Raw genomic sequence first — 22,583 nt, forward strand, 5'->3', positions numbered from 1 at the left:
TTTGGGGGTAAGTCGATTTATTGATGTGTTACAACCCATCAACCAGACATATTTAAGCACAGAGGACTGGGGTTCAAAATCCTTTCCAGAAACTGGAAGCAAGAATAAAAACCACTATGACAATACAAAACCACTGTAAATTTTTAGGTATTTTCCCTTCAATATTTTAATAAACATTTCTTCTGGCATGTATTTAAGTGAACATGATCTTAGAGCCTTCGCTTCTTTATTAAACATGATTTTACAGTCAGTCTTCGCTTTTTATTAATTAGAGCCACTTTAAAAGCTATAAACTTGTTTGTGGAGAAAGCACTTTTCGAAACGATTACAGTACTCTCTCATAAAATAGGAGGTACGCCTGTGAGTTCAGGACTTTAGTTGTCGGCACAGCTTGCACGTGCGTGTCACTGATGTGAAACCACTGCCCTTTGGTTGACTGCATTTCAAAATCTGTCAGGAGAAAACAAATGGGAAGTTCCGTTATTTTTTGGTTTGGCCATAATCCTCTGAATGCCAGAATTTCCCACGCCCTCCTACCTTGTGGAATATCACCGTGGAGAACAAGATTAGAGAGGTGACTGTTGGCAGCTCTTGCCTTTGCATAGGCAGTATAATGCCCTGACCTCATGGTGCCACTGTGTTCAACGACTCCGTATAAGGAATAAAGTACCCTTGTGTTTTCTTCCGCGACATTCTTTCAAAATGAGAATTCAGAAGTTAGTTCTAGTCCCGTTTATAGATGCCATGGGCAAGGTAATTTAAGCGAAGGCTTTCTAACCTTTGAGAATGTAAAATCATTCATGAGTCTGACCTTGACTACTATTTTCCCCCTACAGAGTAGTGTCACACTTAGGTTTTTATTAGAAAGTCACCGTTGCGGTCTGCCAGAATCACAAACCAGAGGCCACTTGCCTCAATTGCAGCTTCCCGGCCCAGATACTTCAGTAACTGAACTTGCCAGTTTCCATAGGAGTCCTGGGCTCTGATAATTGCGAAATACCTTAACAGCTCTATCGTTCCAGTTCCTGCCGAGACTGTAAGCCTTTAACAGCAAGAGGATCGCGTTTAAGTCGTGCCCAAACCACCCCTTATGTTTACAAATGTTCCTCAGAGATTTGGCTCCTCAAGGGTTCACTTCCGCTAGCTAGATGGTGGAGGCTGCTTATTTTAAGACCCCATATGCTACATGGTTGGTGACAAGGACAGGCATTCTCTGAGCTGGGGCTGCTTTCAGACAACTATTCCACTTAGGTTCTCTTGTAACAAGTCCCCCTGAATGGGCATCATTATCCGTCAATAATACTGTCGTCTCTTTAATCTGTGGCCCCCTCTTCACAGAAGAACTTCATCCTTCACTCCAAGTCCTGTCTGCTTCCTTAGGGACTTCAGTGTCCTTCAGTGAGCTGCTCAGGATTTCTCCTGCCATCCCACTTTAAGTGCCAGGCCTATATTCTGCAATTGATTCGGCCCAGAACTGTTCAAGTCTTCCCACTTTTCTAGTCTCCGTTCACAAGGCTTCCACTCTTCCAGTTCTCCTCTCACCGATCTCCCCTCTCTCTAACCTAACTGGATCCTGGAGTCCTCACTTTCTCCTGGCCGAGGAAGCCTCTCTTGGCCTCATTCCCCTATCAAGTCTGTGTCTTCACTGCTCAAGATGGCAACAGAACGGCAGTGTCAGCATTTACCTGAGGGCTTATTAGAAATGCAGAATCTTAGACCCCCACCCAAGACCTACTGATGCCCAAAGGACAAGCATATTAAAGCTGGAGAACTTGAACCATGTGTATCAGTCTTACAAATAATCTCTCTTAACACCCACCACCAGCCTTGCCAACACACTGATCCTAAAACTCCAGGGGCGGCTGTGTGGCTCAGCTGGTCGAGCCTCTACTTTGGCTCAGGTCGTGATCTCACGGTCCGTGACTTCGAGCCCCACATCAGGCTCTGTGCTGACAGCTCAGAGCCTGGAGCCTGTTTCTGATCCTGTGTCTCCCTCTCTCTCTGCCCCTCCTGTGTTTCTGCTCTGTCTCTGTCTCTCAATAATAAGTAAACATTAAAAAAAAATTTTTTTTTAATTAAAACTCCTTTCTGAATCCTACGATGAGCCTTCCCAACCACACACCCAAACAGCTGCTGTTTGGTGTTGCCAGAAAGCAAAATTACATATCCCTGCAGACTGATAAACTCACTGAGGACTCATGAGGGTCCCCCATGTGACTGTGTAATCTTGGAACCTGTTCCTTAGTTAGCTCCTTAGTTCCACAGCTATCCTTCACAGCAACGGGCCCAGACTTTAACCACTCCTATAGCCTCTCCTTATCACCTTTATTATTCTCTGTAGCTGACCTCACCTCCCACTTCAGGAAAACAGATAAAACCTACCCAACCGTAAGTTGCCCATTCTCAGGAAGATGAAGTATCCTGTCCCTTTTGTTCGGAAACAACAGTCCAACTTAATGTCCTCATCCCCGCCCTTCTGGCTTCCTCCAGGGTCTTGCTCAGTCAAATCTCTCTCTTTTCTGTATCTTTAACTTCTAGATTTTCCTCTTGCTCTGCAAACCCACCTAAGTTTCCCAGACTTAAAAAAAAAAAAAAAATTGATCTACCACTTTTCCTTTTCAACAATGCCTCAAACATACCTATATGCTTTATTTCCAATATTGTCATTCATTGCTCAATCCACTGAAGTCACCAATACTTCTTAAAAATTTTACCATGACCTCTATACCTTCTAATCCACAAATACTTTCTAGGTCTTTTTCTCTGATATGCTGACACTTGAGGCCACCCAGTCTTCTCCCTTAAGCTTGAGCGCAGGGCAATGTAGGCAAACAATGGATTCCTAATACCCTTGCGTTCAAACTAATCCAACCAAAGGTATTTCTGCTTACTGGCAAACGTGGCCCTGCACCATGGTGATAATATAAAAACAATTACAATTCACTCTGCCCACCAGCTCTGAAATACCTTTCTTGGAGAATTTTAAAATTTTAAGTTGGGAGGGAGGATAGGAGAATTTCTATCATTTCAAATTCTGCACACGAATTACTGTTTATACTGAAGCATTTGAAATCCGAATATAAACATACAGCTTCTCCAATTGTCCAAATTCTTCAACACGGAGATCTGTCAAGATCGTTGGTGGTGTCCTCCTCTTGTACATAGGCCTCTTACACCCCTATGCTCACCAGAGTTGTCATTAACCATCTCTTCTCTTTCTCCATGCTCTACACAGGGGATCCTAGCCTCATAGTTTTAACCATCACCTATGTACTGATTTCCAAATCTTTATCTCCAGACCTGACCTCTCTGCCCTGAGCCTCAGACATGCACATCTAAATGTGTCCCCCTGAGTATTTCAAAAATACCTGAAATTCAGTGTATCTAAAACCAAATTCATTATCCTTTCTCTACCTCCCAACCTGTTCTTCCTGTATTTCCTACCTCAATGAATGGTACTCCCATCTACCAGATGCCTCGTCACTCAAGCCAGGCCTCAGGAATCATGCTCAACTCTTTTTTGCGCTACCCTTACCATCCATTTCAAGGCCTCTTCCTCAGCTTCCAGAGCCTGTATAAGTCATGAGTCTGGATAATTTTACCCCATGAAATATTCTCTCAAGTTTGCCCTCTCCTATCCTAAATTAAGCTCTCACCATCTATTGACTAAATTAATTCAACAGCCTCCAAACTAGAGAGCTCCTGCCTAAAATCCAACGTCCATGCTTCAGCAAGTAACTCGTATAATAACACAGATCCGGCTGTCGCCCCACTGCTTTAAACTCTTCAGTGGCACCCCACTGCATACCTAATAAAGCCCAAGTTGCTCACCATGATAATCTTCCAAACCTCATTGCATCTCACTGCTCTGGCTTCACCTCCCAACATTCTCTAGCTTTGTACCAGAAGCTCTACAACTGCTTCTACTGCTAGTCCCTAGCCCCCACCATGTCATTTTACTTGTCTTTGCTCTGGCTGGTCCCTCTGCCTGGAAAACTGAACTTCCTCTTGACCCATCACACTAACTCTTACTCCTGTAAAGAGTGGTTAAGGTGTGGTCTACTTCACAGAGCATTTCCTGAACCACCAACATACTGGGTTAAGTGCATACCACCCCCGCTCTGTGTCTATAACACTCAACCATATTAAACTGAAATTACTTGGGGCGCCTGGGTGGCTCAGTCAGTTAAGCCTCTGACTTCGGCTTAGGTCATGATCTTGCAGTTTGTGGTTCGAGCCTCACATTGGGCTCTGTGCTGACAGCTCACAAACTGGAGCCTGCTTTGGATCCTGTGTCTCCCTCTCTCTCCCTCTTCCCTGCTCGCTATCAAAAAACAAATAAACATTAAAAAAAAATTTCTTTTAACTGAAATTACTTAATGTATCTGCTGATCTTTAGTTTTGTGTCCTCAGCTCCCAAGACAATGTCTGCCACAATTAATAGAGATTCAAAAAATTAACTGAAATTAACAACCTAATGTTCCAAATGATTCATCACAGATCTTGAAATTGTAATGGTACAAAGATCAAAGACCCACTCTATTCATTCTTATCAACCTCATACTTCAGTGAGTTACTGTTGGGAGTATCTGGTAAATAAGCTATGATTTCCCTTTAAAGGATTTTCCCAAAAAGACCACTTTCACCTACCTTACATTTAAGGGTACAAAAAGGAGCCAAATCTAAGATTTCTGGAAATTTTATGTGTTTGTTAACTTTGCGTAGGTTAAAACCAGCCTAAAAAAGAGAGACAACAGATTGAGTCATTTTCCTAGAAAAGTTGTACACATTAAGTAAACTGTAGTCCCACCCAATGCACAAAAGAACACCAACATCAAACCCTAGCTCAGTCTTCTCAGGAGACTCTTTTCTTTCTGACCACTAAATGATTTTTGCGAAGTGCACACCAAACACACACCCCACACCCCAACAGATTAAGAAAGCTGCTCCCAGGGCACACGGGCTCAGTCGGTTAAGCATCCAACTCTTGATTTCAATTCAGGTCATGATCTCGTGGTTTGTGGGTTCGAGCCCCGCCTCAGGCTCTGCACTGTCAGTGCAGAACTTGCTTGGGATTCCCTCTCTCTCTGCTCCTCCCAAGCATGCATGCATGCTCTCTAAGTAAATAAATAAACTTAAGAAAAAAAAAATCTACTCCCATGAGAAAATTCTCAGTGTTTCTGCTTTAGCCATCCAGAAAAGCCACATTAGACCAGAGGTTTTAAGTGCTTAAAACTCAACAACTGGAAAATACTTTCCTGTACAACACATCCTCTCGAGCCTCCCTCCCTACCCAAGCTTAGTGCTTATTTCAGAGACACCCACCCAATTAATCAAACCATATAACAACCACAGGAGGGAATACATTCTTAAGGTTCTTTGGAAATTTGGAACTGAGTTTAAAACTTGTACTGCTTACAGTAAAAGTCTTCCAGAAAAAAACAGGGTCACCAAAATGATGAAAATCCAAGGTATCGATGTCTTTTTTATCAAGGGTCAGTACAAATAACGTACCACACACACAACAGAAAAATAGCACTAATTTCTTAACTGTGAAATACAGCTAGTAAACTGGACTTTTTTTTTTTTAACCTGAAATTAAGGATAGAGTGAGATACTAATTTTACTAAAAAGAGCAACATGAATTCTAGTAAAATCGAGGAAGGATTGTGCCTAAGTTTCTCCTCCACCTTGACAGGTATCTTCATCTAAGCTTTTGTCACACCCGTATATATTTCTTCTCTACTTTTTGAAAGTTAGAATTAAGAAATAACAGAAAACCAAAGAAACACAGGAATATAGTGAGACAGTAACAAATAAAGCATTAAATATTTAAAACAAATTTGAGGTAACCAAAGGGTACCTGCTGAAATCTCTTTAAATGGAGAGTGAGAACAGGAGGAGCAACAGAGATTAGCATCTGCTTTTTGGCATTGGTATAAACATGTTTCCTTTCACCTAAAGAAAAAAAGAAATTTTAGCAGTGTGGAAATGGTTTTAGATTTCTAAAGCATTCACATTTACTGTAAAATCATTTCAAACATCTCAAGCAATCATCTTTAAACTTTCTGGAAAGGGCCAGATAATAAATATTTTGGGCTTTGTGGACCAAGAGGCAAAATTAAGTATATGCTGTAGGTATCAGTAAAAATTTCCACAAATTCCCACAACTTTTCACTGATGTAATTCTAAATACAGTAACAAATGAGTACGACTACAGTCTACTGAGGGAAAAAATGAAATCATTTCTGGGCAGATACCATTTAATTGGGGCTCATACTTAGTACTACCATCGGATCACTTTCAAATGCTCATCAATAAAAACATGTCGAGACCCCATACAAAAACAGATGGCAGACCAAACTCGGCCTGTGGACAACAGTTTGTCGATGTCTGCTCTAAGGCGAACAGAACTGCTATAAAATCAACACAATTTACTATTTGTATTGACATTCAAATAAATAAAAAACTAGACCTTTAAAATGTTTCAACAACTCTAGGAAGAATCCTTAGGAATCCACAATCCCGCCTTACCCCACTTACTCAAGCTCAAAAAAAGGTGGGGGGGGCTGTTGGGGAGAAAGGGAATTGTCAGTATTTTTCTGTTGTATATTTGAGGGAGGTTAGAAGAAAGCGCTGTCCTCCCAGTACCTGGCACTGGGCATATCTCATGAGTACACTGATGAAGTGAAGCTTCCTGGATACAAAGGAGATGAGGGCCATCACAAATGCTGACAGGAAACTGAGGATGCAAAGAAGTAGCCACTATCTGTAAGGGTAAGGACCCTGTTGTGATAAATCCCAGGGGGATAATTTGGCCACAGAAAGAGGTGTTGGAGAGGGAACTGTCCCGCTCTATCTGCTGTCAGGCTGCCACACAGCACCAGCCACTTCAATCTGTTTGTCTATCCTTCTACCAAAATATTTACACAGGAGAAGGAACTTCCAGATGCCGTCCAAATCCTGATACAACTACAATAGCAGTACTCTACCTATGCGGTGCAAAACGGGCCCCTGAACATGAATTTCACTTTCAGTGAGAGACTCCAAATACCTTTTACGTTTGCCTTTGGTCCACTATACTGTCTCCGGGTGCATACTTCACAAAGCAGTTTATTTGCATCTCGAAGTTTCTCATTTCGGGTGAACTGATATAAACAATGTTGGATTGAACATTCATCAGTATGGAAAGCTTCCCTGTTTGCAAGAGTACAGAAAGCAGTTTCTGGATCTTCGTTTACAATTTCATACACCTTGGTCCCAGGAGAATGACTCTCATTCAGAATCTCTATATTTATTTCATCAGGTCGAAGAGCAGCATTCAAGTTAAGGTTTTTGAAACCACTGGAAATGTCCACTTCTCCACTGTTCCCTTCTGTCAGATAGGCACCACTTAAATTCCTAGGACATTCAGTGGGAGAAGAGGCCAGACCCTCCAAATCATTATCCATGTTGACATTTCTCATATCTACTTCCTCTGTGGATTTTTGATTGTCAGTTTTGTTTTCTATCATTTTTTCTGGGCCATTCAAATCTTTCTGATTAACGCAATATTCTTTATGTGTGATTTCCTCTTCTGAGATATGGTTGGATTTAACATCCACTTCTCCCTGAAGTGACATTTCAACCTCACATTCATTATCTTCAGGATGGTCAATGGTACAGATATCATTTAAATGAAGAACTTTTCCTTGAATTTTTTGTTGCCTTCGTTGGTTCTGTGCAAAAAGCATAAAACGTTTTTTAAAAATAGGAAGAGAAAGAGTATGCACGTACCACATCAGGTTTTCTTGCTTACCAATCCAAAATAAGTTTATAAGGAAGAGTTCATTCCCAGAATTCTGATCCTAAAAGTTCCTTTACTATCAGGGATCAAAGAAATTATGAAAAAAGTTCTTTAAAGCAGGAATAAACCATCACCAATCATCAAAATACTATTACACAGGGCAAATAAAACTGTGCAAGGCATGGTCTGTGCTCTAAGAGAAGTGATCTAGACAGATCAGTGGATGAGACGGTAACTGGTACACCCAAGCAGACTAGTATGGAACCAAGCAGGGAATCTGACTATACACACAACAGGAAGGGGTATACCCGTGCGAGTTATGATTATTGGGTCAAAGGTTCACTGAGGGAAGAAAAAGCAAACTGAAAACTCAAGGATGCACAAGTACAGGACTGCTTTGGGCAAGATGGAGGAGAACATTCCAGGAAACAAATACCCCAAAATTAGGGAGGAAGCAAGGAAGCCTCATGTACAGAGGACGACAAAGGACTTCCTTCCTAGAAGCATTTTATTTCCCATTTGCAGCCTATTTCCACATAGAAGGGGAAGGCATTTCAGCACACTCTTGTCACTGGAATGCCTGAAGACTCTAGGTAAAATGACAGTCCCTGTGAGGCTAATCTGTAATTCCAGACGGCTGAAGGACAATACGCAGGACACATTTTCCAATGTGTTTTGGCTAAAAACAGTTAAACCATGAAAGAAAAATGGAGAACGGACAGAAGACAATACTGCAAAGGAAAGGGAACACAAATGACTCAAACATAAAAACATACTTCACTTATGTTAAACGAAATGGAAAATAAAACTGCACTGAGATAGTATTTTCCATCAGACTGGGAGAAGTCATAGAACATAACTGCTATTGAGGATGAAGAGAAACAGCAAGTCTCGTATGCTGCTGGTGGGAATATAAATTGGTACAACCTTTGTGGAGGATTACAAATGCAATCCCTCTTCTCAAAATGTGCTCTACAGATGACAGGTGTATAGGATTATTCCCTGCAGAGCACAGGTTATTACCTAACAAAAGACTACAAACTAAATCAACAGAGAACAGTTAAATGAACTATGGTTACATCTATAAAACAGAATAGCATACAGCTGTTTAAGACAACTGACTCTCTGTGTCCTGATGCAGAAAAATCTCCACGAGTCCAATTAAGTAGAAACAAACAAAACACAAGGTCCAGAACAGTGCGTATAATTTTTTAAAGGAGGAAAAACCAAGACTACGTATTTGTATTTAATCCTATTTCCCAAAAAACTGTGGAAGGACACGTATGAAACTAAGTGGTCATCAACATCGTAAGAGGACAGGCTTGGTGGGGGCCTCTCACTGTACATCTTTATAGATTTTTAAATTTTTAAATTTTAAGAACTCAAAAAACTGTTTAAGATGAACTAAAATTCTTAAAAGTTCTCACAAGTAATGCAAGATAAAAAACAAAAAAGCACAACCTTTTCTTTCAGTCACTCAGACTTCAAACGTAACAGTAGCAGATACAAAATTAGAAAAGCATAGTTTTCTTCCCAGTTACCCACCTTGGCTTGCTTTTTGGCTTGCTTCTTTGCTTTTTTCTGTAAGTGCTTACTTGTTCCTGAGGGAATGTCATTCCTCTCTTTCATGTAACTGTCATTATCTTTCTCTTCCTCGCTGTCTTTATCTTCATCCTCCATCGTCTTTTTCAAATTTTTATCATTTATACTTTTCTTACCACTCTTAAAATATGGGCCAAAAATAAAATTTTACAACTACTATTTGGTGAAAAGATTTCATGTTACCTAAATATTTTTCTACTCCTATTTTACACTACGTTTACTTTCCACAATGTTTGAAAATACATCCAAGACAAAATTCATTCATCTCAATTACTAGAAAGCAATCCTCACATACTGAGAAAACAAGCAACCAAACAAAACAGTACAAAAGACAACTTTACATGCAAGTTAACTAGAAAGGAACATAATGAATGTTATTAGGTACATGCTCTATCACACTGTAACTGTGTCTGTTTCTAAATGCACTTCGTGTTTATCAGTGATGTACTTGTCCCACTAAGGCAGCCCTTTTTATCTTTCTCCTTTCCACGTTAAAGAGTTTTAGAAAAAGAGAAAATAAAGTAAGTTTGGTAAGACTTTAATCACTAAGTAACAGTGATTAAAGGGACCCCTCATTCATATTAATTTGAATAATGATTTATCCAATATTCATAGCGTGTTTTCTTTCCTCCAACTACTACTTGATAGGAACCAAATTGATACGGCTGAAAATTGACATACTCTTATTAACATGTATGAACTGAAGACTTTAAAGGATTTGTGTTTATTCTTAAATAATGAAAAGAAATAGTAACTTTTAATATGAAGAAAACACTTCCCTATATGTATACCAATCAAGTTAATTATCTATAAAGAATTCTAGACACACCAACTATCCTCTTTAAAAAAAAGATATTTACCCTAATTTTTATTCAAATCTTTAAAATTCTTCTATCTTAAATATATGTTTAAAAATTCCTACAAGGGCTAATGTACAAACTTGGAAAAAAATTGATGAGGCTTCCGTTATAAAAGCTAACACAGGGGGAAAAAAAATCTACTTAAATAAAGTAAGTTGAGTAAGTCTTACCTGATCATCTAAAACTGGTAGAGACAAATCAAGGAAAGATTCATGAACCAAAGAGACCTTAACCAACCCAAAAAAAAAAAAGTAAAAAGAAGAAAAAGATTCACTTTAGACATTATATAGTAAGATCATGGGGGGAGGGGGACATTTTAAAATAAAGACTTAAGAAAATGAAAAATTATACAGCATTGAAAACTTAGGGTTAGGGGAAATAAATTAAAATGTTAAACTAACTCCTTTCAGATCTAAGGGGCGGGTTCATAGTCCCAGGACAGAACTATGCCGATTTGGGCAGCTGAACCAAGAACAGCTTATAAAACTAGATACTTCTGTTTTTGAAGGACACAACTCACAAACTACACTGCATTAATCTTAATGTGTGGATCCAGTCCACACCACAGCAACTTACAGTTCTGCACTCATCACACATGATTGTACTAGTTAGTTCACCACCAAAGATGCGGTCCACAAAACTTGGTACGGATTTTTTCTTTTCATAATCTATAAAGGGAAAAACATTTATCAATTACCCTTATATAATTAACTGAATAAGTTAAAACTATTTACTTACCTAACTTTAAAATTTTATTTTTAGTTCTGATCCCACAGGCTTTTTCCGTTCATAATTACTATAATTTTTATTTTTATGCTATCATCAGCAGGATATATTCCAATTTTGAGCATAAACACAATGTAACACAATCGTGTCTTGTAAAAAGAAAAAGTTCTCACCCTAGATCTAGTCAGTGCAAAATAAACCATGCAAGTCAGTGAGACTTTCTATCTATCAATATCCCCACTAGTGACATGAACAGATGGGGCTAAGCTACACGGTATTCAAGACCACTTCTAGCTCTACCATTCTAATATTCAGCAGCAAACATAGGAGAAAACGCATGTAACTTGTTTTATGAACTCTAAGACTGAACTCCATTTAAAATCAAAACAAAACACAAAAAAAACCATGAGAAAATGTTTCAGACAAAATCTTTCTTTTGATTTTTCTATGTTCCCAGAAATAATCTTGGTAAGTTAGTGTAAGGTGACAATTTTACTACCTGGTCACCCAATTTTCTAAACACAAGAAATGCATCACCCTTATTCAAATGACAGGTGTACCCATTTGTACAGAAACACACTTGATGACAGATAGTGCCAACAGGGCAGGATTCTCTCTGTCACTGGCCTGGCCCTAAAGGACACCAAGGAGGCAAACGGGTGCTATGTGTTGATTCTAAACTGTGATTTACAAGGGTGCCTGGCTGGATTAGTTGGTTGAGCATCCAACTCTTGATCTCAGGGTCGTGAGAGTTCAAGGCCCACATTGGGCATGGAGTCTACTTAAAAAAACAAACAACTGTGCTTTACAATATGGTAGCCACTAGACCTTGTGAATATTAAATTTAAATTAATATTAAATAAAAATAAAAATTTAACTCCTCAGTCACCCCAGTCACATTTCAAGGGTTAAATGGCCACATGTGGCCAGTGGCTACTGTATCAGACAGCATAAATATGGAAGAGTTCCATTATCACAAAAGTTCTATTGGACTGATCTGTCCTAAACCTTTAAATGCCACACAAAACAGTAATAATGAAGTTGGTTGCACAATTAATAAGCCAGCTACTGACAACTCACAGACAAGTCTAATTCACATATCACTGCTCATTAGAAATACAGTTGACCTTCGAACAACACGGGTTTGAACTGTGCGGGTCCACGTGCGATTCTTTTCAATAAATATAGTACAGTACTGAAAATGTATTTTAACTTCCTTATGATTTTAATAACATTCTTTCCTTTATTATAAGAACACAGTACATAATATATATTACCCATAAAATATGTGTTACTTAACTGTTTATCAGTAAGGCTTCCAGTCAACAGTAAGCTATTAGTAGTTAAGTTTTTAGAGTCAAAAGTTATATAAGTAGATTTTTGACTTATGTCAAAAATTATGACTTATGTCAAAATGTGTGGGAATGGCTAGGGAAAGGACTGGTACCCCTAACCTCTGCATTGTTCAAGGGTCAACTGTTTCAGCTTTTGAAATATAAAACTGTGATGTCATCTTAGCTCTACCTTTAAAAATTTCACTACAATAGTGCATAAAAATACACCAAAAGTTAAATTTTTCCAAAATATTCACCCCTGGAATTCTGAATATTTTTTTTAAATCAATGGTGATAAAGAAAAATTTATGTTAATAACTGTGAATTTGAAATACACGTGCCAATATCTTGTCCTAAGATACAGAAGAATTCAACTACAGTGTTTTAGTTCAAAAAGTCAGACATTACCTTTAACTTTATTTTTTAGTTCTTCATCCAATTTTTCAGTAGAATTACCAAATGCTTTAAGAATTCCTTTACTCACTCTCTAAAAGTAATAAAATGGATATATATATACTATTAAATTGTTAAAGGTTTATAGTTTGTTTTCCTTAGAAAATATGTAATCAAGTCAAGAAAGTGATCAAGAATTAGCTCCCCAAACTTTAATGAATAAAAAATAGTATTTCTAAAATCACATTTTCAAAATTAATTCAAGGAGCTAAAAAGAATTATAAAACAAGCACTAACCCCTGAACAAAGGCACTGTCTTACTTCAAGATTTTAATCTATTCAAACCAAAGCTTTTCAGCACATGCCCACCTCCTTTGGAAAGACCACTGAAATATCATGTCCTAGAAGCAGACTGTTTAAATGAGAGCTACAGGGGACTCTGGTCCTCAAAGCCAAGCACCATCATTACTGGGTGACCCTCAACCAGGTAATGCACTTTTTCTACATCCCAGTTTCACAATCTATGGAGTGAGAAAATGATTAACAGCATCTACCTCACAGAAAGGTTGTGAGGACCAAGTATGGAAATGCACATAGGATTCTGAGAACAGTGCTCGACATAATATAAGAGCAAACTAAATATTATCATTAGTTATCACTTGTTATCACTAGTCTTATTATTACATTCATTAGTTATACTCAACATCCCCAAATACTTTACTTTATATCCTGGCAATCTGCAGAAATTTCTAAATGTAACTATGCTCCCTGACTCTTAAAAGTGAACACACTTCCTAGATTCAAAAAGCTGTGTTAAATCACACTCAGAATAAGAGTAGGAATGCGCTGCAACTGGGCACTGTTTTGGGAGAAACATTTTCCAACGCTTTGGAGCTCTCTGGTGTAGGCTAGTACGATAGAACTCCCAAGGAACAATAATGCTCTAACCAGCAAGGAAAACAGAGCATCATGAAAAGGAGAATCGTTTCTAATTCTCTTCATTCATTCTAGTGATAAAACATACTGGTTGAAAACACTGGTATAGAAAAAAAATGTTAAATACGATGGCCTCAGTAACTAGTTTTCATTGCTTTAACAATCCTTAAGACCTCAAATGACAGACAAGTTAATGAAGATGGGATCACAAAATATACGGGTCGAAATATGCTAACTTGTTGTTCTTCTGCTCTCATTCCATCCAATAAATAGCGAAGCAGCTCCTGGCTGTCTTGCTGCTGATAGCCTTTAAACCGTACTGCTCTACAGAAAATAAAAGATAAAGAAAGAAAACAAAACAGAAAAAAGAAAGAAAAAAAAGCAATGATGAGTCTATTAAAATATGAAACTATTTTTACAAAAATCTTAAGATTGTATCCAAAATCTCAGAGTGTTCCAGTTTCTCAAAATATCCCTTTAGTTCACCAACATCCTTGGCAGATTTAATTCTCACATAAAGTTCATATTTTTTAATCCAAAAGAAATAAACCACACTATAATACATTTACTGGGTTGACTTCTAACGCTACTAAGTTTTTCATATTAATTCTCAGCATCTTACTGAGGCACTGAAAACAGAATCAAGGCAGATACTCACTTTTTACAGACCTGAGAAAAGAGTTCTTTAGGTGTCACGATTCCTTTTTTGGTCTCTTGCATCTCATTCAGAAACTGGCTCATGGCTAAAGTAAGAGGGCCTGGAGGCTCAAGGTTTATTTCTAAGGGTTCCTGAATATGGGAATAAAAATTGCTTTCTTCAGTCAAATTTTGGAAACATTTATTTTACCAAAATGTAGCTAGTATTGCCTGCATTTGCCAGTGTTCCTGACAAAACTGTCCCATTTCAAAATTCAAAATGTACATCAGGAACAACAGAGAAAGTTCCTGGTCACTGACTATTGATGAAGAATTCAGTTCTACTATTTTAGTTTTAGAGTATCAGGAGCTTACCACCTAAGAACTGAAAGAGCCAGAGCAAAATATGAATAATTAAAAAAGGGTAGGAGACACCTAGGCACCTCAGTTGGTTAATTGTCAGATTCTTAGTTTCGACTCAGGTCATGATCTCACGGTTCATGAGCTTGAGCCCAGCATCCGGCTCCATGCTGACAATGTGGAGCCTACTTGGGATTCTCTCTCTCTCCCTCTCTTTCTCTCTCTGTCCCTCCCCCACTCGCGTTATCTCTGTCTCAAAATAAATAAACTTTAAAAAAAATTGATAGGGTAAAATTCATTTGGCTACACAGCATTTAAGTCACCTTAAAAGCTGTTAAAAAAAAATAACGTATGCCTAGGGCTTCACGCATATCAACAACTTTCCCAAGAAGGACACTGAACGCTAGAGCACAGTAGAATATGACATACACATAGCAAATAAATCTAAAAGCTAAATCTATTAGCCTGAAAATGTTTAACTCAGTAGCCTAAAACAAAAGCAAACAAAACAAACAAAAAAGGTGAAAATGAGCATCAATTCTTTAAAATAGCTTAGAATGGCAGGATGCCTGGATGGCTCAGTTGGTTTAGTGTCCAACTTCAGCTCAGGTCGTGATCTCACAGTTCATGAGTTCGAGCCCCACATTGGGCTTTGCACCGACAGCACGGACCCTGCTTCGGACTCTCTGTCTCCCTCTCACTCTGCCCCTGCCCTGCTCATGCTCTCTCTCAAAAATACATAAACATTAAGAAGTAATAATGATAGTAATTTAGAATGTGTATATTCAGAGAGGAAAATTACTGACTGTAAAAGAAAATCCTGGGGCGCCTGGGTGGCTCAGTTGGTTAAGCGTCTGACACCTGATTTCAGCTCAGGTCAAGATCTCCCAGCTCATGAGATCCAGCCCAACATTGAGCTCAGCCCTGGCAGGGCTGAGCCTGCTTGGGATTCTCTCTCTCTCTCTCTCTCTGTCTGCTCCTCCCCTGCACGCGCCTGCAAGCTCTCTCAAAAATAAATCAATAAACTTAAAAAAAAACAAAAAAAAAAAACAAAAAAAAAAAACTTAAAGTACGTACAGTTAGTGCCAAATCAGGTGGTTCAATTTTTACAATTGTTCCAGACATTTTTACTTCTTTTAGTAGTTCTCTCAGCACTGGTGTTTGTGACAAATTCTGAAATGTAGAATGGAAAAGAAAAGGAAAATTATTTAAAGGCAAATCAAATATTTATTTCATCATTCAAGTATTTAAATAATTCAAGTATTTCTTAATGTTTGTTTATTTCTGAGAGAGACAGAGACAGAATGCGAGTGGGTTAGGAGCAGAGAGACAGGCAGACACAGAATCCGAAGCAGGCTCCAGGCTCCGAGCCGTCAGCACAGAGCCTGATGTGGGGCTCTAACTCAAAGAGCTGTGAGATCATGACCTGAGCCGAAGTCAGACGCTCAAGTGACTGAGCCACCCAGGCGCCCCTAAATAATTCAAGTATTTCTTAAGTGTCCATTCTATCGAAACAGAAAATCACTATCAACACTGCAGCCTTTATTATATCTATCTCAGGAAACAAAAAGTAATGGCATGCTACTCTCCCTACTTTATTTGGCTCATAAGTACTTCAGTTTAGAGTTTACTCATCACTTCAAAAGGGCACTACCGGGGCGCCTGGGTGGCTCAGTCGGTTGAGCGTCCGACTTCGGCTCAGGTCACGATCTCACAGTCCGTGAGTTCGAGCCCCGCATCGGGCTCTGGGCTGATGGCTCAGAGCCTGGAGCCTGCTTCCGATTCTGTGTCTCCCTCTCTCTCTGCCCCTCCCCCGTTCATGCTCTGTCTCTCTCTGTCTCAAAAATAAATAAACGTTAAAAAAAAAAAAAAAAAAAAACAAAAGGGCACTACCTACTACCCAACATGAAGTAGTTACCCTACCAAGTATTTGTTTTTGTACTAGGTTATCCTGTGTTTCCCCCACCCAAGTGCAAGTTCTATGAAGGCAGAATTCAAGACCAGCATGGCCTCTAACGCACCCCAATACTTAGCACAGTGTTTTATTGTCACGCGAAGTCAACCTTTCCTTAAGTGTTCTTTAAAAACCCAGAAATAAATTACTTGGGGGAAAAAAATACTGTTAAGTAACAAGCATGCAAAAACATCCTATATTATGAGGGGAAAAAATTTCTTAATAGGGGAAAAATTAACATTGGCACCTGCATAACTGCATTGAAGAAACATGTATTTCCCAAATTACTGAGTCCTTTCACAGTTATTTGGGAAGCAGAATTCGTGGAAGGATTTTCTTTAGCCAAGTTTTCCTTTTTTTCTCGCTCTTGTTCATTTTTACTCTCCTTTTCTAATTTTTTATTTTCAAGTTCAATGTTACCATCTTTTGCTGCTTTAAAAAAAAAAAAGGAAGAAAAAGGATTTGGCAAAATGTGCAGTACAACTATACCAAATGCAAAGTAATACTTGGGACAGAGTACTAGAATTCGTGAATTTTACCCAACATCATTATTCACCAGCTGTTTCATTTTAAATGTTTTCTAACAAATATAAGTAAATTACCATCAAAAGAGAAAAATCAATAAAAAAAAAATTCAGAAGTGATGTAAGCAACAGTTTGACAAATAAAACCGAACAGTTTATGTCTGGCACAAATCTTTCCTTTCTTACTACACAGAAGCTTTTTGCAAATGAGCAAGCACATCCTACTTTATGAAATTAGAGTATGAAACAATCAAGTGAAGAATGCAGACACGAAATAAATTTTTAAATGAAATTCCATGGGTCAAAAACAAATACTGAAGTTAGGAACAAACAATTCTGGTTGTGCCAAAGATACTTCTGTGACTGTGAAAATCAAAACAAGCTTAAAGCAGCAGATGATGTATGCCAACCCAATTTAACTATGTATGAAGAAAATCTGTGAAATATCTGGCCTTTTGAAGGAGTTACAAGCACTTCACTTGTATATCATCCAAATGTAACAAAATACATTCAGTATGAGGCAGGTGTACCTCGAGGCCCTGACAGGGCATCACTGTTCGTTACTTACTCCAGACTCATCACAGACTCTTCATCACATCTGACTAGGTTGTTCCTCAGATTTCCTTCTGACACATACTTATCTCTATTCCCACTGTTTTACATTCTTAACCAAAAATAGTTTCATAGTTTGAAATCAACCACAATTAATATTATTGAGGTTTATGTAATGCCAAGTAGTATGGTAAATTAATCTAAATACATTCATAAGACAGGTAAGATATACAAGTCAACATTACAGAGTATATTGAGAAATAAATAATTTTACCTGATTTTGGAGTTGTAATTCCAGCTTGTTTTCTAACATAATCAACCACCTGACCCAATCTGTTTGAACTACAATACTGGACCTCATCATCACATAGGTAACACCTGTGTCCCAAAAGATCACAGAGAAGAAAAGTGACAAAGTGTCAACCAAAAAAGGGGACAAATTATAATTCCTGGAACCCAAAGTGTGTAACAACCAATTTATCCTATTAAAGAAAGTGAAAATAAAAATTCTGTGTTTTCTTGAAGAAGACTATCCATAGTGTCCAAGATTTACTAATAGGAGACCATTAGTAAAGTTAGCCAGAACCATGGCTATATACAGACAGGGTGAAAAAAACTCCAAATATTTTACTGAAATGGCTATTTACAATGTTAAAGTCAAAAGTTTTTTTCTACACAGATTTCAAAATATAGATCTACATCATCAAAATTAACAAATCTTACAACTGACAGATGATGTTCAATATACACCACTGTGTAAATGGTTTTTAAAGATGTGAAAATTTGTTTTGATGATGGTACAATACAGGAAATACACACACCAGCCCCACATTGATTTTCACGCAAATTAACTGTCAAAATTTTACTATATTCTCACTTCATCTGAAATTTGTTTTCAGCGTCCCAATTTTTAAATAATAACCGACCACATGCCATTTATAGTATCACAAGCAAGAAAAACAAAAGAATGAAAGATTTATGTCTTCCACACGCAACCATTTCTATGTGTGTACAATACTAAGCAAAAGGCACGCAAATATGACATTCTCTAGCCTTCCATAAGTGATGGTATTTAAACAAATTCTACAAAAATTTAAACCTTCTTGCTCCCGAGACATTTCAAACACTCCCATTCTCCAATACTTCAAACAGTTTCCAGTCAACCGACAGGCACAAGAGTTGAAACTTACCATACACTCCAGTTGTCCAAACTGAGAACCAGACAATGAGGTTCGGACCTTGGTGTCATATAGTGCTTCAATGCATGCTGCTCCTGAGAATCTCTGCCACAGCCCTAGAGAATGATAATCATAAACCTCAAAGCCACAGTCGTTCACCAAGAGAATTCATAATCCCTAATGCACAAGGAAGTGGCCTGAGAAACTGCATTCTTACAATTTTGGAAATAAGGTGTTAGATTCTAGACAGACTCCAAATTTTGTGAAAACTTAAATAGGAACAGGCAACTGAGGACAACTCAGGAAGAAGGTATTTAGGAACTGTGCACTCAAAGCACTCTTCGTCTCCAACTTGTCCTTTCTAGTCCCAACTACACCACGCTAATGAAGTCTTTCAGTAGGTATGGTGTGAGCAACTTAACGGCTTCCTAAGCATTTTCCTCACAATCATATTTTTCAGTTTATTGGTATCTAAAACAAAGCTCTGTTCATACACTCCATTCAAAAATTACAAATTGCTTTGAAACCCCTAATTAACAAACCTGATACCATCTGACCTCAACCTATGTTTCCAGGGTTAACTCCCATATTCTCCTGTATCAAATCCCACCCAGTCTTCAGGATCTAGCTCAAAGGCCACCTCCTCTCAGAAGCCTATGCTTATTCTCCCGGATGAGAAAACACTGTAGTCTTACTGTAAACAAACTCCTACAAAACATGGTGTAAATTCCTTGTGGCATTCTTTATCTTCCACTTTACATTAAAGTGAGCACTGGGTGTTGTATGGAAACCAATTTGACAATAAATTTCATATATTGAAAAAAAATAAATAAATAAAAAAATAAAGTTACCAATGTTTGTATCCTTTCCTCCCCTGGACCATAAATATTGAAAGTCCAGAAAACAGAATTAATCTTTCTGTTACCCACAAAATGTAGCAAATGGAAGGAGGTTAATAAGCATTAACTGAACAAGTAAATGGGAGATTTCCGCCTACAAGATGTAGAGGCCTATTCATAAAAGAACTTGACTGGATTTTCTGCTTTTTGCTGGTCAAATCACTGCTAAGATATATCTTCCCTGTGTATCTATCTGAACCAGGCCACCAACTAACTCCACTGGATTGCACTACAGAAGTGGTCCTGTTTCTATAATAACGAAAAACATACTTTGAAGGGGAAATGTTCGTCAATGGTTTCTAATCTTTTAACTATGATATCAACACTAATGATTTAATTTATCCCACTCAACATTCGATTCTAAAATAAATGAGTTGAAATTTGACATTAATTTTGAAAAATATAACACCATTTGAGATCACCTGAAACCTAAGAATGAGATGCCCTGTCTTGAGAGAATCACCTGCTAACAGGGCAAAAGGTAACTAGAGTAGGACAAAAGTTAACACTTGATAGTGATACTGTCTTACCCTTAGGAATTAAAAAGATAGCAAAATAAAATATATAATAAGAAATGTATCCTGGAAAATTTGAAGTAACAATTCTCACCTATATACTTAAGACCTTCAGTGAAAACCTTTCAAATACAATAAATATGTTCTTTGCTAACATTCAGATATCGTCAAATTGTCTGACCCATGAGCTATCACTATTCCCCTATTGGAATGGTTAAAATAAAGTCATGACAATACTAAATGCTAGCATGAATGAAGAGAAAGTTGATCACTCATACACTGCTGGTAGGAATAAAAAAACATTACTCTGGAAAAGTTTGGCAGTTTCTTAAAAACTAAAAATTCAATTAATATATGACCTAGTAATTGCGCTTTGAGGACATTTTTCCAGAAAAAGGAAATCTTAAGTTTACACAAAAACTTGTACACAAATGTTCATAGCAGCTTTATTTGTAATCACCAAATCTGGAATGGGATCAGCCCAAATGTCCTTCAACAGGAGAGCAGTTAAACAAACTGTGATATACCAGGTATATCCATACCAGGAAACACTACTCAGCAATAAAAAAAAGAACTACTGATGTACACAATTTAGAGGACTCTTCAGGTGATTAGGCTGAGTGAAAAAAGCCAATCCAAAATTGCTGTATACTGTGTGATTCCATTCATGTAAAATTTTTGAAATGACAATATTTTAGAAATAGGGAACACATTAGTGGCTGTCATGGGCCTGGGCGAGAGATGGCAGTGGAGAAGTGGGTATGATTTAAAAAGGGCAACAAAGAGATCCGTGTGATTTCAAACTACTTGGTATCTCGACTGTGGTGGTGGATCCATGAATCTACTTAGGTGACAAAACTCTACAGACATCTATGACGTTTGTAAAATGTTGCCACTTGGAGAAATGGGGCAAACTACATAGAGATATCTCTATTATTTCTTATCCTGCATGTGAATCTGTAATTATCTCAATAGAAATTTCAATTGAAGAGGGAAAACAAAAGTTCTCTGCCTCATCTTAAAGCTTCATGACAGGAATGCCTAGCAGCCCAGTTGCCCAAAATATGAACCTGACTTGCCACCACTAACAGAAACTAAGAGTCCCATGTGCCTTCAGCACCATGGCAATATCTGTCAATTGTTCTGTTACCTAGATACCCTCCATCCCCCACGATGAAGTTACCCATCCCCCAGCTGCCATAAATGTGGCCTGCTCACAGCTCACAGCTCAGTCTGTCCATCCCCAGGAATTATCCTCAGTGGAATGGAGTTGCCTTGCCTAAGGTTAGTCCCCCTTCTCAGGGGCATCCCGCATCCAATGCTTAGCCTACGCACAAGTACAAAAGCCTGGCCCCTTGCCTCAATTCAGAACCTCTCTGAAGGCCAGAGTTCATCATGGGATCAGGTGAGGCCCCATCGCACTTCCACTTTAGTTCAACTTCTCTCTGTGCTTAATCCTGCTTCCCTAACTCTCCTCCAGGTTGTGGTACCAGGAAACACTCTGCAGTAAACCACCTATACACAAACCTCAGTCCCCAGATTTGTTCTCCAGGGAACAGGGCCTATGCCAGCTGGCAGCCTACTCACCCAAACTGCGATTTTAGGTAATACCTTCGAAAATAAATTCAAAGAGTTTTACAAAACCCATGTTGATCAAAACCTAAGCATACCTGATGGCCACATTTAAGACACAGCCAAACTGAAGGGTTTTCTTCCGTTTCTTCTTCAGATTTATCTTTTACTTTATTGTCCGTCTTACAATCTTGACAAATATTCCATTCCACGTTCAACAAGGCCCTTTTCAAATTACCTTGTTCCAATCCTTTTCTAATGTGTCTGCACGTAGGTTCTATTAAGACAAATAAAAAGGAGTAGGTGAGGTAAAATATGGCTTTCTGCAGTTAATCTCAAAACTTACCATTCATGTGAACATTAAAAATGAATTTACTCCATTAACAGACTGTTAGATAATCTAAAAACTTAAATTCCTGTTTGATGTTTGAATATTATGATTATGTGAGAAAGAGAGTTTACACAAATCTGAAATTTTGTTTTTTGAACTCCTAGGTACAACCATCACCATTCCAATTCCAATCACTTCAATTTATTTAACTATTTCCTTTAAAATTAAGGCTTTTATCATATTAATTATCCCCTTTATCTTAAAAGGTTCACGGAGAAGGTCCTTCATTCAGTCAGCAATAAAACTATCACAGGGCCAGCACTGTGGTAAAGGCCAGGGAACCTAAAAAAGACCAAGTCGCAGCCCTTCTCTTTGAACAGCTTATATTCTGGCAGAAGCAGATAAATAAATAAACACATAAGAAT

The 22,583-nt window shown here is 38.2% G+C and overlaps 1 protein-coding gene across 6 annotated transcripts in view; it reads right to left on the reverse strand.

Annotated features, from left to right (window-relative positions):
* USP16 (ubiquitin specific peptidase 16) overlaps positions 1–22,583 on the reverse strand; it is a 27,662-nt gene continuing 5,079 nt past the window's right edge. For 5 of the 6 annotated variants that reach the window (XM_060640342.3, XM_060640343.3, XM_060640345.3 and 2 more), the window contains 16 exons: positions 21,926–22,104; positions 18,854–18,957; positions 17,938–18,041; positions 16,835–17,019; positions 15,711–15,806; positions 14,296–14,426; positions 13,874–13,961; positions 12,717–12,795; positions 10,825–10,916; positions 10,419–10,475; positions 9,332–9,508; positions 7,055–7,718; positions 5,864–5,958; positions 4,651–4,737; positions 538–694; positions 1–450 (listed from right to left, as the gene is read on the reverse strand). In XM_060640342.3, coding sequence (XP_060496325.3) covers positions 326–450; positions 538–694; positions 4,651–4,737; positions 5,864–5,958; positions 7,055–7,718; positions 9,332–9,508; positions 10,419–10,475; positions 10,825–10,916; positions 12,717–12,795; positions 13,874–13,961; positions 14,296–14,426; positions 15,711–15,806; positions 16,835–17,019; positions 17,938–18,041; positions 18,854–18,957; positions 21,926–22,104 — 2,420 coding nt within the window. In that variant the 3' untranslated portion in view covers positions 1–325. The remainder of the gene's footprint in view (positions 451–537; positions 695–4,650; positions 4,738–5,863; positions 5,959–7,054; positions 7,719–9,331; positions 9,509–10,418; positions 10,476–10,824; positions 10,917–12,716; positions 12,796–13,873; positions 13,962–14,295; positions 14,427–15,710; positions 15,807–16,834; positions 17,020–17,937; positions 18,042–18,853; positions 18,958–21,925; positions 22,105–22,583) is intronic. The other variant, XM_060640347.3, reaches the window with a different exon arrangement.

Source organism: Panthera onca, chromosome C2 (genome assembly GCF_046562875.1).
Source record: "Panthera onca isolate mPanOnc1 chromosome C2, mPanOnc1 haplotype 2, whole genome shotgun sequence".
Lineage (NCBI taxonomy): Eukaryota > Metazoa > Chordata > Mammalia > Carnivora > Felidae > Panthera > Panthera onca.